The sequence below is a fragment of the Natator depressus genome, chromosome 8 (assembly GCF_965152275.1).
Source record: "Natator depressus isolate rNatDep1 chromosome 8, rNatDep2.hap1, whole genome shotgun sequence".
In the NCBI taxonomy this organism is placed as follows: domain Eukaryota; kingdom Metazoa; phylum Chordata; order Testudines; family Cheloniidae; genus Natator; species Natator depressus.
The window spans coordinates 104,536,750-104,554,829 of NC_134241.1; the positions used below are offsets into that span (position 1 = coordinate 104,536,750).

Consider the following 18,080-nt stretch of genomic DNA (forward strand, 5'->3'; position numbering starts at 1 on the left):
CCACACCGCCCACGGGACAAGGCCCCACTGACCCCCAGGGCCGGGACCCCGGTTCCCGGCCATCGGCCCCACACCGCCCACGGGACCAGGCCCCACTGCACCCCCAGGGCCGGGACCCCGGTTCCCGCCCATCGGCCCCACGCCGCCCACGGGACCAGGCCCCACTGCACCCCCAGGGCCGGGACCCCGGTTCCCGCCCATCGGCCCCACGCCGCCCACGGGACCAGGCCCCACTGCACCCCCAGGGCCGGGACCCCGGTTCCCGCCCATTGGCCCCACACCGCCCACGGGACCAGGCCCCACTGCACCCCCAGGGCCGGGACCCCGGTTCCCGCCCATCGGCCCCACGCCGCCCACGGGACAAGGCCCCACTGCACCCCCAGGGCCGGGACCCCGGTTCCCGCCCATTGGCCCCACACCGCCCACGGGACAAGGCCCCACTGACCCCCAGGGCCGGGACCCCGGTTCCCGGCCATCGGCCCCACGCCGCCCACGGGACCAGGCCCCACTGACCCCCCAGGGCCGGGGCCACCTGCCCTCCCGGCCAGCGAGGCCCGGGCTGGGCCCCGGCGCCCCTCAGCGGAGGCGTCGAGCCTCGGTCTCCGCCCCGCCGCTGCCCCAGGCGAGCGCCCCCCGCCCGGCCTACAAGCCCCAGGATGCCGCGCGGCGGGGGCCCCGCTGCCGGCCGGCCGCGCGCCTGCGTCCGGGTCGGCGGGGAGGAAGCCCCGCCCCCGGCGGCGGGAGCGGCCGCTCCGGTTGGCCGGCCGGGCTGCCGCTCAGAACGGGGTCGGGGGTCAGAGTGCGCGGAGGTGAGTCGCTGGCTTGGGGACTCGTGGTGCCGAGTGTGGGGGGAAGGGCTGGCGCGGCCCCCGCTGTAAACACCCCGACGGCCCCCGGGGGAGGGGGGGCGCGGGGGGCGGGGCCCGGCCGGGGGGGGCGGCGGCCGGCGGTGCCCCAGGGGCCGGCGGGCCTGGCCAGGGGGAGGGGGCTGCCCTGGCGCGGGAGGGGCTGGGGGCCTGGGCCGGGGCCGGGCCGCCCCCCGGGGCCTGGCGGGGCCGGGGCCGGGGGCTGCGCCGGGAACGGGCTCAGAGCCAGGCCGGGGCGGCGCAGGCTGCGGTGGGCAGGGGCTCAGAGCCGGGCCAGGGGGCTGGGCCTGGGCAGCTGCCGGGGGGGCGGGGGGGTTGAGCTGGTTACGTGCTGAAGGGAGCCGGGTGCCTGGGGGGCAGGAGGGATGGGAAGCGTTGGGGGGCTTCAGCGGGGGCAGGGTGTCAGGAGAGGGGGTGCTGGGCTGGCTGGGGGGGGATCTCGGGCTGAGAGGAAAGGGGGGCAGCAAAGGGGAGAGTGGAGTCTGGACCTTCACCCCAGAGGCAAGGGAGTGGTTCGCCGGGTCTCTCCCCTGTGGCTCCGAGAAGTTAGCCTGCAGAACTGGACGTTGTAGCTGGGTGTGAAGCACTTCGTCCCCCGGGGTGGCCCCACTTCTAGGAAGGACGGAAGGAAGGAAAGCCACTCTGAAGCTGGTTAAGGAAGAGGGGCCCAGCATTGTGGCCCAGCGGCTCTCACCTTGTTGCCATTCTGTGTTAAATTGGGTCTCCGCTCCTTGGGCGGTTGCGTGTTCTTCAGCAGAACTATTCAGTGTGTGGCTCTTGGGGTCACTCCCCAAAATCCTGGTCTGATTTTGATAAACTGCTGTCAAGTCTTTGGGCAGCAGAAGTTGATTGCCCACTGAACTGAGTATTGTGGGACATGGATTTAAAAGGGGCAAGAAATCTTAATAGGGATTTTGGACATTCCCTTTGGTGTTTGAATGAGGGAGTCAATAGTTTGACTTTTATATGTGAGATTGCACTGATTGCACATCTTCTGAGTGTGAAAGAGGTTGAAACTCAGAAGTGAACTTGAGAGAGTTGAGAAATACAATGTGCGTTTGCTTGTTGCGTGACCGGCCACAAGAATTTCTGCTCCCTCCCTTTTCTTGCTACGGTAGTGTTACGGGTGTTTCTCCTAAACAGCATGAACAGACATTGTGCCCTTTTTCTGATACTCTGTCTGTTGTAAGCCTTATGCCTGGTAGCTTTACATGGCAATGGGGCATTATTAGAAAATAAATCTGATGCAGACTTGGGTTTCTTTTTATTTCTTGGACTTCTGGTTTTAGAAGTAGGGTTTTTTGATGGCTTCAGTTTAGTCAGATCTCTGGTATTCTTTAGGCCACAGCGCAAAGGGCTGGTCTGATTGGTTAGATTGTACCATATCTCAGCTCAGAAGAGATAAGGAAGACTTTAATCAAATGCTTAGGGTTGTGGTATTTCTAAAAGGAATTGGTCCTGTCAGACACTGTAAGCTGCTATTTTGAATGGTAAGTTAAGGTGCTTAATAGTTTTGGTGCTCTGTGCAATACTGTAGAGTTTCATAGCACTTTCTCAGTGTAAACCTGGCATATAAGATTTCACACCAAGAATGGTTTCTTCCTAAATAAGCTATATGTTAGAAATCCAAATGGTTACTCTTCAGGGTGGAGGTGGGTGGTGGAAGTGACTTCAGATGTACTTTTGTACCTTAAATTGTTGAGTTTGGGATGGGTTCTCTGTAACTGAAATTTTGCAGGCTGTTAATTTATACTGTAGGTGAAATGCTTCTATTGTTCTCGAGAGACTCTTTTCATGGCAGTTGCTTCTCTGAAGCATAGGTTGCTCTGGGTACAATAGCGTGTGTGCACGTGTTCATAAAAAAGCTTCATAAGTGCATGTAGCCAGATTTGATTCTCACCAAAATTCAAAAGACTAAAACTGACTGCATTAGAAAGAAAATGCTAATTAATTTGGACACTAAACAAAGAAGTCCCTGAATAAGTGTACACAGATTGAGATGACCTTTACTTTCATAGGGCATGGCTACACTGGAAACTTCAAAGCGCTGTCGCGGGAGCACTCCCGCAGCAGCGCTTTGAAGTGCGAGTGTGGTTGCGCGCGAGCGCTGGGAGAGAGCTCTCCCAGCACTCCTGGTAATCCACCTCCACGAGGGGATTAGCTGCGAGCGCTGGGGGCCTGTCCACACTAGCGCTTTAAAGCACTCTGACTTGCTGCGCTCAGGGGGGTGATTTTTCACACCCCTGAGCCAGTAAGTTAGAGCGCTATAAAATGTAAATGTAGCCGAGCCCATAGTTTTGAATGAAAGGTATTTAGCTGGGACTTGATTCCTTTAGGAGGACTGCTATAGCTGCTATGATGCCTATCTTGTTTTGGCTGTGTTACTTTTAGTAGGTATTGAATTTTTCCTTTATTTAATCTAGGAAATAAAGTTCTGAAAGACATTTGGCATGTAAAGTTCTTGCACTTGCACTTCCTCTGTTTTATCTAGTAATAACCTTTGTATGAACTTCACTGAACCTGTACAGCATATGGGAATGGTGATCCATGAGCTAAATCTGAATGGAAATGGACACCCTAAACTATATTCATAAGAGGCCATTGGTGACTATTAAACAAATATACATATTTCCAAGCCTGCTCTTGGGTGAGAAGGACGCACAGTTGCTGCAGGTGGTGGTCCTGGAGAAGCGCAATAGGAAATGCTTTCTTTCTGTTGGTTCTGAACCATTTCCCCAGCAGAGTGCTGGGGCTGCTGTGATACTTGGGGGAGTGGGGTGCAGATTTGTAGATGAGAGGTAAAACTGAAGTCTCTGACCATTTTAGTCACTAAATATTCTCTGACAAATTTTCTTTAAACCTAAGAATAGAGTGGTGGTTGATGCTGGCCAAATTCCAACTGGGTAATTGCATTGTGTCTCTGAATCTCTCCTGCATTTTCAGTTGGATAACGATTCTTCACTTCCTGTCCTAAATTTCTTGGCAGTATAACTATGTACTGTTAGCTTTGCTGTTTCTACCCTAACTAACTCTCTGTGCAGTACCTCTATCCCTTGCCTGTTTTCTAGGATTATTGTGAATTGATGTGGTTTCACAAAATCTGGTTTACGTGCCTCCTTGAAATATCTTCCAGCCCCTATGACCTTCAGATTCTGTAGAATACAAACTTTCTTTAAAAATGTCCAGACCTTATGATTGTAAAGAGAATCACCCAAATGTGAACTAAATAGAAAACAGTGCAGAATTGTCAACACCAAACTGTAGACAGGGTTAAACAGTTGGGGTGTGAACCATCCTGTTTGTCTCAGTTGAGTGTTAACTCTTGAGCCTGACAGTGGCAGAACCGGATTTTCAAATAATTTAGGTACACAACTGTGTAGCTGATTTGCATAACAGCAATTGCGTGTGCAAATCAGGTAATCACATCTGCCAGGTACCACATAACCAAAGGGCAAAAAGACATAGTTCTAAAAGTGCCTGGTATTTTTACTTTCACTAAATTAAGGTATGTGTAAGAGCAACTCTGCAGACTCCATTGCTGTTAGGGGGGAGCTCAGCTGTGGACTGAGAGTTGCATGTGGCTTTAATTTATAAACTCAGCCCACGGACCACAATTAAAAATATAACTTGGCCCTTTCCACAGAACACACTGAGATCATCTGATAAGGTACTATACCAAGTACCAAATATATTCTTCCACTGTAGCGTTACAGTCTGACTACTTGTACGCTTCAGGTTGTTTTCCTCCCTCTACTTTCTCACTGAGGGGCAGTCCTGCTGTCCTTCCATGTGCAGAACTCCTGCAGATTTCAGCATGAGATCCATTTGTGTAGCCACTACTGTTCTTGGGGAAAATTTAAAAATACACAATAAAATCTGTTTTAAGAGACCACTCAGGGAGCTGACAAAAGTTGGCTGCCTAGCAGAGTTGGCCTAATAAAGTTGGAGCAGAAGTGTATCCTGTATCTTTGGGAAATACTTAGGGGACAGCCCTGAGATAAGTGGTCTGATGAGAGCTGCATCTTGATTAGGTTTCACCGCAATGTCAAGTAAGCTATGATACCTGTTTCATTCCCAGCACACCGATTATCCATGCATTAGCCACAAGAAGTCCTCTTCTTTGTAATTTTGCTCCTCCTCCTCAGTCCCTGTGATCTCACAAGACATTGTCTGTGATGTCACTATGGAAACCATTCTGATGGTCTATGCAGTGGTTTGGCATGGCATATCTCTGAAGGAATGTGGGAGGAGCAGGCTGGTTAGATAGGAGAAAGCTTCCCTACTCATGGAATTCCCTCCCTGTTTTAATCAATCCTCTCCTTCACATCCCTCATTAACTCACTTCTCTCAAAATGCCTACACATAGTGAGTCAACACTGCTATTTTCTTTAAATTGAACTCTCAAGATGTGCACATGCCTGAAATGAGTACCACATGATCTCACTGGACTAACCCTTGTGTCCCATCTAATTGTAGATTGTAAGGTTATTGGAACGGGGGGGAGGGCTGAGCACAGTCTTGAGGATCTGTAAAAACAGTTCAATACTCAGCTGTATTGGTGACAAGTAACGAATAGGAACACTACACCGACATTTCAGGGCAGTGCTTTCGGAAAGTTACATTGGAAGTTTCCTGGAATGTAGGTTTGCTACAAACTTACCCAACCAAAAACCAATGGAATTAAACGAGGAAAATAAATTGAACCAATGGTAAAAGGATACTATCAGATGAATTGATTAAACCAGTTTACCTGGTATTTTTTAACACCACTTTAAATCCTTACAACTTTTAGAATACTATTTTAATGTGTTTTTATTTATTTACTCTTTTTTTTAATAAGTTTGAGCAGTGCCATTAGACTCACTAGTTTTTGTTTATAGTCTTTCATTTTCTGGCTCTCGGGCCATGCCAAAGTGCTGTGATATTTGGGCTGCAAACACTTGCAAGAAAAGACTTGGTATTTAAAAAAACTTAAAGTTCACTTAAAAAAAAAAGTCATGGACACGTAAGCCTCAATCTGATAGAAACATCGGTACCAAATCTAAACGTGGGCCCCTGTTTGGTCTGAAAGTGTCTCTTTAAATGCTGACGAAAGTGGGACCATTCTTGGCTCTAAGTCTGGGCTGCTGTTGCTGCCTTAACCCAAGGGTTTGCTCACTGTTAGATTGTGGCTTCCCCTTCTCCCAAGTTGAGGCGACATTATCACTCCAGACTGTCAGCCTGAACAGTGAATGTGTCTGCTCTTGGGTGGAAAGCAGGCTGTTGAAATTATCTGACTGTCTCATTTTGCTCTTGTATGATTTTGATTTGTTTTAATTAGTAAAATTTAAATATTAATATTATGCACAAAGAACCCGTAAAGCTAAGATTCATAGACTAATTTGTCTCTCTGTGCACAAATTAGTTACAGGCATGAATGCCATTCATCCTACAAACCGCAAGGCGTTCATACATATGCAATGCATTTATTTGTGTGATCAGGTCTCATACTTCTACTACCAGTGGAGAAAGTTGCTTAAAGTGCCCTGATCACTTCATGACTGGCACTGTTTGTTAGTTTCTCATCCCTCTAGCGCAGGGGTTCCCATAATGTGGTATGTGTACCCCTGGGGGTACAGGAGACCTCTCTGGGGGATACACGGGAAAAATTGTGTAATGGTGGATATTATTTATTAATTGTATTTATTGCAGTTTCATAATAGGCTACTTGGATGAAGCTTTGAAACTCTGTGGGAATTTGTTTTATAAAAGACGGGAGTTAATTTACTTCAAGATGTACCAACGAGAACACAGACGCACTGACGTACAGAGCCCTCACCTCCAATCACCATGCAGCGCAGGCTCAGTTGTCCATCAACTGTCCAGTCTGAGTTCAGAACTTAGGGGTTTTTTCCAGTTGTATACATCCTGCTATAACTATATCTGTACTTAACAGTGAAATACCTACAGATGGCTAAAGACAGGTGTGTTAAAAAGAACACACACACTATCCATGATGAGAAGGCTGGTGTACGTGGGCAGCTGGTAGATCTGGAAGGGGGTATGCAGTAAGAAAAAGTGTGAACCTCTGCTCAGGGGTTCTCACAACAAATTTTTTGGTCGCCTCAGAGTGTGGCCACCAACTCTTCTTGCTGGTGGCTGCTCTGGCAGTTTTTCCTAAAAGACTTCAGGAAAAACAAATATGCACATACATCCAAATTATTGTAATTTATTTACATAGGATTTTTTTTTGCAGACTCAATAATAAAAAAAAAAAAAAGTACAGTTGTCTCTCTTCTTTACTGGACCTAAACAGACTAGAAACACAAATCAGGTGCTCTGCACATTCTTGTCTTTTTTTGTTGTTGTTTCTTTTTCGGTTGCTTTTTTTAGACTTGCTAGCAAGTAAGTCTGCTGCTGTGAAAAGTGATACTTGTATGTTAATATCACTTTTCACAACCTCCCTGCTAGCTACAGTATTAAGTCTGCTGTGAAAAGTGATAATAACAAAAATACAAATATCACTTTTCACAGCAGACTTACTCAGCCCAGGGACAAATTAAGCCCTGGATAGGGAGATGGTAGGGAGGTAGGCCATGGGGGTCAGAGGTCATGGGGGAAATTTGATAGGGGGCCAGGGGAGGCAGTGGGGGCCAGCAGTGATGGGGGGGCAACCCCGGGACCCCACTGCTGAAGCATGACCCCACTGCCCCTGGGAAAGTGGGGAACTGACTGGCTGCCTGCTCCAGCGTTTGTGTCTCTGCGGGGGTGTGTGTGGGGGGTAGGGCCCACTCCCAGCTGGCAGCCCCAGGGTGGGGGCCCCTGCTTCCCCCCACCCCCAGTCTCCACCCAGGAGGCTGTGGCCACGAGAAAAGCCCCTGGTGGCCACATGCAAGAATGCTGCTCCAGTGGATGCTTGTGGTTCCCAGTAAGCAGTTCCCTCAGATTCATTCATCTTGAGTCCTGAAGTGAGATAGGTGCCAGTGCAAATTCTTTTCTGTACATTTAGTGGGGCCTCTGGCAGCTAAGCCCGTACAGCTGGTGCTTGCCTGTCTTTTGGCTTTCTTTACTTTCTAGAGCTCAGCTGTGGTGCTTTGCCATCATTTGCATGGCACACTGATGGGGAAGGAACCTGACCGGCCTGGGTTTGCCCCACGCCATTCTGGAGACAGAATAACGGCAGGTCATACTAACTTCCAGCATTTTGTAAGCAATAGTTACTGGTTACAGCAAATGAAGTCACGTGTGACATGCAGTAATATATAGCCTATAAAATTAATGTTATCTCCCAGCGGTAGTCCCCCGCAGGTGGATATTTCCCATGTTATTGGGAGTTACGAACATAAATGCTGTAACATTTTCCTATGTCTGTGTACAATCTGTCAAAATACTTCATGAAGTCCAGGCATAGTTTACAGTCCCATTACAGTTTATCTGTATAAGGAATTGTAGCTGGATAATAAGCATTAAACTGGTTGGATTGAGTGCCAGATGTGGCAGTCGACACTGTCTGAGATTATAATCTATCCCTCTGTGCATAAAGTACATTTATCACACTTCATTTGGGTTTGGAAATTGAATCATTCAACACGTGAATTGATCTGGGTAGTGTAGGGTTTGTATTTTCTTTTTAAAGCTGTGTTCTGACTCAGTATCTGCATTGCTGTGTGTTGGAATAAATATTGGATAATTAGTAGTGTCTTGAATCTTCTGTAATAGCCATAAATGCTTTACACAGATTTTAATAAATAGCATCTGCTCACCAGCTCCCTAATGCTCTGAGACACTCTGAACTCGCCGAGGAAGATGTTACAGTCTCTTCCCAAAATACCTGGAAGTCTAGAGTAGTGACTGACTAAATACTATAGTTAAGACTTCACTTGCCAAAAAAGCAGAGAGCAAAAGTTTGCTATTGGATTGTTCCTAGTCATGTGCTAGCTGTCAAGGGGATTAGCAAAATGTCCCCTCACATGCTTCTGTTCAGTGCTTAGCTTTATCTACACATTAATATACATTAGAGAAATACTGATCTTACCCAGTATTACCTAGCCATATATATTATGTTGTTGGATGTATTTGATTTAGGGGGCTACTCTCTGACTTCCTCCCCCACTTCAGTTGTATTTTTCCCTTTTCAGAGTAGGTTAAATCATAGAAGCATAAAAATGTAGGACAGGAAGGGCCCTCAAAGTCATTAAATCCAGCCCCCTGGGCTGAGGGAGGACCAAGTAAACTTAGTTCATCCCTGACAGGGGTTTGTCCAACCTGTTAAAAACCTCCAGTGATGGAGATGCCACAGCCTCCCCAGGAAACTATTCCAGAGCTTAACTACCCTGAGAGTTAGAAAGTTTTTCCTAATGTCTGACCTAAATCTCCCTTGCTGCAGGTGAAGCCATCATTTCTTGTCCTATCTGCAGTGGACATGGAGAACAATTGATCACTGTCCTCTTTATAACAGCCCTTAACATATTTGAAGACTGTGATCAGGTCCCCCCTCAGTTTTCTTTTCTAAAGACCAGTCTTTACCACAACAAATTATTAGCTGCTTTATTCCAAGATTTTTTATCTGCTCTGGTAGACCTTCAGATCCACAGTTGATAGCTTTGAAGATCTGAAGCATAAATATCTGTTATCCAGGATAGGTTAGATGTGAATGGAAGTGATTTCTATTTGGCTGTAATGAATTTATTAATGGCAATAAAAGTATGAGATGGAAAAGTGATAGGTCTTCCTGAACACCTTTAGGATAAATACAATGTTAGGCTTGCAGGGGAGCTCTTTATTATGGTTTTGTAACTGAGGTTTTTAGTTTTCCAGGCGACTCTTACTTGCAGTGCTGCTTTAATAAAATATACAGCCCCCAAAATGCTAAAGCCAGGACGTACAACCAGTATATGCCACGAAAGTCAGACTGCAGGAAGTGACTCCGTATTAAACCTCTTCAGTCTCTGATTTCCACCTTTTGTGTGCATGTGTGTTTCTTTAACACAAAATCCTTCTGGGGAAGGTTACAAAATGTGTATTTACCTAATGCACATGACCTGCTCAGCTGCAATCATCTCCTAATCGGGTCTTTCTGCGTTTCTTACCTGAGTGTCTCTCAGGTAAATACAGCTTTAGCTGTTCTTCAAGGCATATTACCTCATTAAGTGTGTATTTTGGCAAGTGCATTATTTACCTGATAGACTAACAGATACAAAGGAGCAGTTGCTGTCTGTGCAAATAACCACGGTGGTGTTCATGAATGATTGTCCTCTGGTTTCTTTGAGGCGGTTTTTATTTTGTTGTGTAAAGCTGGCTACTCTTCATATACACCAAGGGGTGCTTCCTGCCCTCTGTGCAGGTGCTGGAGGCATTGTGCGCACACCCAGGGGAGTCTGCGCTTAGTTCCGCTGCACTAAGAAACTAAACAAAAGCAAGATGTATCCCTGCTTGTATGGAAGGAAGGAAGTCTGTACTGCTCACGGCCACCAGCGTCTAGACACCTGGTGCCCTGTGTCTTCTATCCATTCTAGCTTGTGAGCTCCTTGGAAGCATGGACTGCGCCTCCCTACATGTGCTATGCACACTGGTAACTGTATGCTGAGAACAGCGGTGGTGCAGGCAATGATACCAATAGCTGCCCCGCCACTGTCTTGGCCCTGTCTGGAAGGATCAGCTGCCTGCAGGGCTGAGCTGAGTTCACTCTCCAGGCTTGCTCCGTCGCTGGCCTGGGGCTAGTTGTGGTGGGTTTTTGAGCAATTGAGATCCACCTCCTAGTAACTGAATGTCAAATAAACCACTGAAAGGCCCGGTAGCAAATACTGACCTGGGCTGGCTTTGAACTGGCATCCTAGACTTGAAAGACTCTGTTACTTGTCCCTGACCCATGCACTCCTGGAGAACCCCCCCCTTTCTTTCTTTTTTTTTTTTTTTTTTTTTTTTTTTAAGAAGAAACCATTTGAAACTTCTTCCTTCCACTTCCCCCATCAAAAAACCCAGATGCCAGAGGGTCACATTATGGATGTGTGATCTGTAAAACTGCCACAAAGTTTTTAAGTCACAAGAGTATAAATAAAATAGTGGGTGGGATTTTTATAGGGGAGAGGGAGGAATGAATTAAACTTAATCAGTTTGGATTTTGTTGGAAGGAAAATTCACCCCTTGAATGTGAACATTTTAGATCAGTTCCCCCTCATCCCATCTGCCCTCCTCCACCCTGAAAAAACCCCCCCGGTGAGCAAGAGATTGTGTGCGGCACCTGTGCCCTGTTGAGAGCGACCAGGCGGAATGGCCTATGGAAGCATGTTATCAAGAGGCTGATGCAGGGGGTGAGAGATGGGAGAAAAGCTGAGTAACACGTGGGGAGTAGAAGGGTCTGGCTTGGCTCTAGCTGTGGGGCTTGGGGCCGAGCGGATGGCGTCTGCACGCGTCTCGTGCCTAACTCCTGTTATGTGCAACTTCTGTTACCAATGTACATGTATCAAGAAACTAAGGGTCCTTCCACATACGTCAGTGAGCTTTGCATCAGACCCCTAAGTCCCGAAGCAATCTAGATAGTGTTCTGTAGCGTGCAGATGCCTGATCTGGCCCCTGGAGCAGTGACTGTAGTGTCTCTGCCTCTTAATGTAGAGCTATTCACAAAGGTTAATTTCTAGGTTGCTAGTGGGTCTAGACGCTGTCTAGTGTATTTTCAATAGGTCATGGTATTACCTGGGTTTCTTAGTGGAACCTTTCATCAAAAGACCGTGAGAGAGTCTGTTCCAAAATGGCTGGGTTGAAGAGACGGCAATAGAAGTGAGATGTATGCGCGTTAGTAACACAAGCCCCTCTCTCTCTCTCTAGGTTTCAGATGCCTCTGGATGCTCCATGGTAGCACTCTTCCATATTGGAGCAGCAAAGATTCCTCCAAGCTTACTTCCAAGGGTGAGACAAGCTCTGTGCTTCTACCGCCTACGTTGCTTTCTCCAGGGGTGCGGCTCCACCGTAAACAGGAAACTGGCGTCCCACGGCTTTGGCGCGTCCATGGCAGCAATGTCATCCTTCCCTCCACAGAGATATCACTACTTTTTAGTGTTGGATTTTGAGGCCACTTGTGACAAACCACAGATTCATCCTCAGGTAAATATCCAGCCCCATTTATTCTTCCCTTGCAAACTGCTGGCTCCACCCTGTGAAGTGGGATGCAGTGTCTGTCCCTTCATACCCCCACCAACATCTCTGAGGTTTACCCCATACCCTCCCAGTGCTGTGCACACTTCCTCAGCAGCTGTTATTGGCCCAAGTGGTTTCTGATGAGCATCATGAGGCATTTCTGCCCCTTAAAATGGCTGTCTGCACTACTGCCAACCTATCAGCCCAGAGGGAATGAAACCAAGAGACCTTGGCCTCCATCACGACAATGTTGAAAAGACATTTGTTTGAAAAACTTTACCTGTCTTAGGCCTTAAATGCTTCTCAGCTCTCTGGCTTGGGGATGGATTGAGCTGGTATTAGCTGGGAACACTGTATTATTGGCACACTCCAGACGGTTTCATCTGTTTCTGCAGGAAAAACATGTTTGTAGCCTATAAAGTTGTTCTGGGTGTGAATGTATGCAGGACTGCTTGTTGGAGTCTGCAGGTCTTTAGTCATGATAGCTCTGAAAGGTGTGAACTTTCCCAGGCTTATCTTATCTGGGTGTTTAACTCTGAAGTCTAACAATAATCACATAATTTAAATAGAAACCTCCAGCTACTCTGGGATTTTGGGTGCATCTTGAGCGTGCCACTTTCAGCTTCTCACCCCTGAAACTAACACCAGATGTAGACTTCTCCACATGCCTTCTGCAAATGGTTGTTTCCTTGACAGTGGAATGCAAAATGAATTAATAACGATATTTTCAATAGGGCTGTCAAGTGATTACAAAAATTAATCACGTGATTAATTTCTTGTCAGCAAGTTAAAGAAGTATGGGCTGGATGAATGTACTATAAGGTGGGTAGAAAGTTGGCTAGATTGTCGGGCTCAACGGGTAGTGATCAATGGCTCCATGTCTAGTTGGCAGCCGGTGTCAAGTGGAATGCCCCAGGGGTCGGTCCTGGGGCCGGTTTTGTTCAATATCTTCATAAATGATCTGGAGGATGGTGTGGATTGCACTCTTAGCAAATTTGCGGATGATACTAAACTGGGAGGAGTGGTAGATACGTTGGAGGGCAGAGATAGGATACAGAGGGACCTAGACAAATTGGAGGATTAGGCCAAAAGAAACCTGATGAGGTTCAATAAGGATAAGTGCAGGGTCCTGCACTTAGGACGGAAGAACCCAATGCACAGCTACAGACTAGAGACCGAATGGCTAGGCAGCAGTTCTGCGGAAAAGGACCTAGGGGTTACAGTGGACGAGAAGCTGGAGAGGAGTCAGCAGTGTGCCCTTGTTGCCAAGAAGGCCAATGGCATTTTGGGATGTATAAGTAGGGGCATAGCGAGCAGATCGAGGGACGTGATCGTTCCCCTCTATTCGACATTGGTGAGGCCTCATCTGGAGTACTGTGTCCAGTTTTGGGCCCCACACTACAAGAAGGATGTGGATAAATTGGAGAGAGTCCAGCGAAGGGCAACAAAAATGATTAGGGGTCTGGAACACATGACTTATGAGGAGAGGCTGAGGGAACTGGGATTGTTTAGTCTGCAGAAGAGAAGAATGAGGGGGGATTTGATAGCTGCTTTCAACTACCTGAGAGGTGGTTCCAAAGAGGATGGTTCTAGACTATTCTCAGTGGTAGAAGATGACAGGACAAGGAGTAATGGTCTCAAGTTGCAGTGGGGGAGGTTTAGGTTGGATATTAGGAAAAACTTTTTCACTAGGAGGGTGGTGAAGCACTGGAATGCGTTACCTAGGGAGGTGGTAGAATCTCCTTCCTTAGAAGTTTTTAAGGTCAGGCTTGACAAAGCCCTGGCTGGGATGATTTAATTGGGGATTGGTCCTGCTTTGAGCAGGGGGTTGGACTAGATGACCTCCTGAGGTCCCTTCCAACCCTGATATTCTGTGATTCTATGATTAATCACGCTGTTAAAGAATAATATACCATTTATTTAAATATTTTTGGATGTTTTCTACGTTTTCAAATATAGTGATTTCAATTACCACACAGTACAGTGCTCACTTTATATTATTATTTATTACAAATATTTGCACAGCAAAAAACAAAAGAAATAGTATTTTTCAGTTCTCCTAATAAAAGTACTGTAGTGCAATCTCTTTATCATGAAAGTTGAACGTACAAATGTAGAATTATGTATTAAAAAAGTAACTGCACTCAAAAATAAAACAATGTAAAACTTTAGAGCTTACAAGTCCACTCAGTCCTATTTCTTGTTCAGCCAATCGCTCAGACAAACAAGTTTGTTTACATTTGCAGGAGATAATGCTACCCGCTTCTTGTTTACAGTGTCACCTGAAAGGGACAACAGGTATTTGCACGTCACTGTTGTAGCCGGTGTTGCAAGATATTTACGTGCCAGATACAGTTAAAGATTCACATGTTCCCTTCATGCTTCAACCACCCTTCCAGTAGACCTGCGTCCATGCTGATGGCGAGTTCTGCTTGATAAAGAGCCAAAGCAGCGCGGACCGACGCATGTTCATTTTCATCATCTGAGTCAGATGCCACTAGCAGAAGGTTGATTTTCTTTTTTGGTGGTTCAGTTCTATAATTTCCGCAACAGAGTGTTGCTCTTTTAAGACATCTGAAAGCATGCTCAAACCTCGTCTCTCAGATTTTGGAATGCACGTCAGATTCTTAAACCTTGGGTCGAGTGTTGTAGCTATCTTGAGTGTTGTAGCTATCTTTAGAAATTTCACATTGGTACCTTCTTTGCAATTTGTCAAATCTACAGTGTTCTTAAAACGAACATGTGCTGGGTCATCATCCGAGACTGCTGTAACATGAAATATATGGAAGAATGTGGGTAAAACAGAACAGGAGACATACAATTCTCCCCCAAGGAGTTCAGTCACAAATATAATTAATGCATTTTTTTTTAATGAGTGTTATCAGCATGGAAGCATGTCCTCTGGAAGGGCAGTTGAAGCATGAAGGGGCATATGAATGTTTAGCATATCTGGCACGTAAATACCTTGCAATGCCAGCTACAAAAGTGCCATGTGAACGCCTGTTCTGACTTTCAGGTGACATTGTAAATAAGAAGCAGGCAGCATTATCTCCTGTAAATTTAAACAAACTTGTTTGTCTTAGCGATTGGCTGAAGAGGAAGTAAGACTGAGTGGACTTGTAGGCTCTAAAGTTTGACATTGTTTTGTTTTTGAGTGCAGTTATGTAACAAAAAAACAAACAAAAAATCTACATTGTAAGTTGCACTTTCACAATAAAGAGGTTGCACTTCAGTAGTTGTATGAAGTGATTTGAAAAAGACTGTTTCTTTGTTTATAATTTTTACTGTGCAAATATTTTTAATAAAAAATAATATAAAGTGAGCACTGTACACTTTGTATTCTGTGTTGTAACTGAAATCAATGTATTTGAAAATGTAGAAAAACGTCCAAAAATATTTAATAAATTTAAATTGGTAGTCTGTTGTTTAACAGTGCGATTAATCGCAATTAATTTTTTTAATCGCAATTAATATTTTTGAGTTAATCGCATGAGTTAACTGCAATTAATCAACAGCCCTAATTTTCAGTCATTAACATAAGAACGACCATACTGGGTCAGACTTATGGTCCATCTAGCCCAGTATCCTGCTTTCTGATAATGGAGGGTGCCAGATGCTTCAGAGGGTATGAACAGAACAGCAGTCATGGAGTGATCCATCCCCTGTTGCCCATTTCCAGCTTCTGGCAGTCAGATGTTAGGGACACCCAGAGCATGAGCTTGTACCCTGACCATCTTGGCCAGTAGCCATTGATGAACCTATCTTCTATGAACTTTTCTAGTTCTTTTTTGAACCCTGTTATAGTTTTGGCCTTCACAAAATCCCCTGGCAATGAGTTCCACAGGTTGACTGTGCATTGTTTGAAAAAGTACTTCCTTTTCTTCGTTTTAAACCTGCTGTCTATTAATTTAATTCAGTTACCCCTAGTTCTTGTGTTATGTGAAGGGGTAAATAACACTTCCTTATTCACTTTCTCCCCACCAGTCATGATTTTATGGACTTCTATCATTTCCCCCCTTAGTCGTCTCTTTTCCAAGCTGAAAAGTCCTAGTCTTTTTCATGTCTCCTCGTATGGAAGCTGTTCCATACCCCTAATCATTTTGTTGCCCTTCCCAGTACCTTTTCGTTTCTAATATATCTTTTTGATATGGGTTTACCAGAACTGTATGCAGAATTCAAGGTGCGGGCATATCATGGATTTATATAATGGCCTTATGATATTTTCTGTCTTATTATCTACCCTTTTCCTAATGGTTCCTAACATTCTGTTAGCCTTTTTGACTGATTGAATGGATGTTTTTGGAGAACGGTCTTTTTTGAGTGGTAACAGATAATTTAGACCACATCATTTGTATGTATAGTTGGGATTATGTTTTCCAATGTGCATTACTTTACATTTATCAACGTTTGAATTTCGTCTGCCATTTTGTTGCCCAATCACCCAGTTTTGTGAGATCCCTTTATAACTCCTCGCAGTCTGCTTTGGACTTACATATCCTGAGTAATTTTATATCGGCTGCAAATTTTGGCACCTCACTGTTTACCACTTTTCAAGATCATTTATGAATATGTTGAACAACACTGGTCCCAGTACAGGTCCCCGGGGGACACCACTATTCACCTTTCCACTCGTGAAAACTGACCATTTATTCCTGCCCTTTGTTTCCTGTCTTTTAACTAGTTACTGATCCATGAGAGGACCTTCCCTCTTATCCCACAACACTTACTTTGTTTCAGAGCCTTTGATGAGGGACCTTGTCAAAGGTTTTCTGAAAGTCCAAATACACTATATATACACTAGATAACCCTTGTCCACATGTTTGTTGATCCTCTCAAAGAATTCTAATCCATTGGAGGCATGATTTCCCCTTATAGAAGCCATGTTGACTTTTCCCCCACAAATCGTGTTCATTTGTTTCAGATCATTCTGTTCTTTACTATAGTTCTATCCAATTTGCCTGGTACTGAAGTTAGGCTTACCAGCCTGTAATTGGCAGCATCACTTCCAGAGACTTTTTAAAAAATTGATGTCACATTAGCTATCCTCCAGTCATCTGGTACAGATGTTGATTTAAGTGATAGCTTACATACCACAGTTAGTAGTTCTGCAATTTCATATTTGAGTTCCTTTAGAACTCTTAGCTGATTACCATCTGGTCCTGGCGACTTATTACTATTTTAGTTTATCAGTTTGTTCCAAAACCACCTCTCTTGACACCTCAATCTGGGACAGTTCCTCAGAGTTGACACCTAAAATGAATGGCTCCGGTGTGGGACTCTCCCTCAGATCCTCTGCAGTGAAGACTGATGCAAAGAATTTATTGAGCTTCTCCGAAATGTCCGTATCTTACTTGAGTGCTCCTTTAGCACCTCAATCGTCCAGTGGACCCACTGACTGTTTGGCAGGCTTCCTGCTTCTGATATACTTAAAATATTTTTTTTGCAGTTAGTTTCTGAGTCTTTTGCTACTTGCTCTTCAAGTTTTTTTGGCCTGCCTAATTATACTTTTACATTGGACTTGCCAGAGTTTATCAATGTGGGTCTTGGATTTCCGTTTTTATTGGGTAGTTTTATTCACTCAGATATTACCCAGGGCCCAGCGTGGGAATGAACAGCCAGAATTGTAGTGTCTCAAAATAGTCACAAGATTTGGTTCCTGTAAACTACGTCTACACTAGGAATTTGACCAGTCGCTGGCACTGGCTGATAGCGGTCGGTGTCTGATGGTATGCTAATGGCTGTGTCTCATTTGTATAAAAAGTTAAACAGTTTTCAACTCCGGGTTAGGGCATCTCAGTACTGAGAACTGTTGTAAGAAACCAGTTCTGTAGTTAATACAGACCTGCCTTAACCTGGATCTTTACTTAGATTTAGACTTTTAAAGAGGGGTTTGCAGGTCTGGACTGAGCAGTCGTAGCATGCCCCCCATGCGATGTCTTGCTCGGGGCAGGGCTGTCGGTTCCTCATGTCTGTGAAAACAATTCACCTGAAAATTAAAGGACAATTGCTGCCTGTGGGATTGTGTCTTCCTGAGGCGATGCTGTGGCTTTGCATCTCATTCTGCTGGGAAAGCCTTTGCCTCTGCTCAAGGGAGAGGTCGGG

At 45.6% G+C, this 18,080-nt stretch overlaps 1 protein-coding gene across 3 annotated transcripts in view; it reads left to right on the forward strand.

Annotated features, from left to right (window-relative positions):
- The first annotated feature begins 745 nt into the window (after positions 1-745).
- Positions 746-18,080, forward strand: part of ERI3 (ERI1 exoribonuclease family member 3) — a 240,124-nt gene continuing 222,789 nt past the window's right edge. Inside the window, exons 1-2 of one of the 3 annotated variants that reach the window (XM_074962337.1) lie at positions 746-809; positions 11,677-11,945. In XM_074962337.1, the coding sequence (XP_074818438.1) occupies positions 11,694-11,945 (252 nt within the window). In that variant the 5' untranslated portion in view covers positions 746-809; positions 11,677-11,693. Of the gene's footprint in view, positions 810-2,214; positions 2,357-11,669; positions 11,946-18,080 lie in introns of those variants that run through there. The other 2 variants (XM_074962336.1, XM_074962335.1) reach the window with 2 other exon arrangements.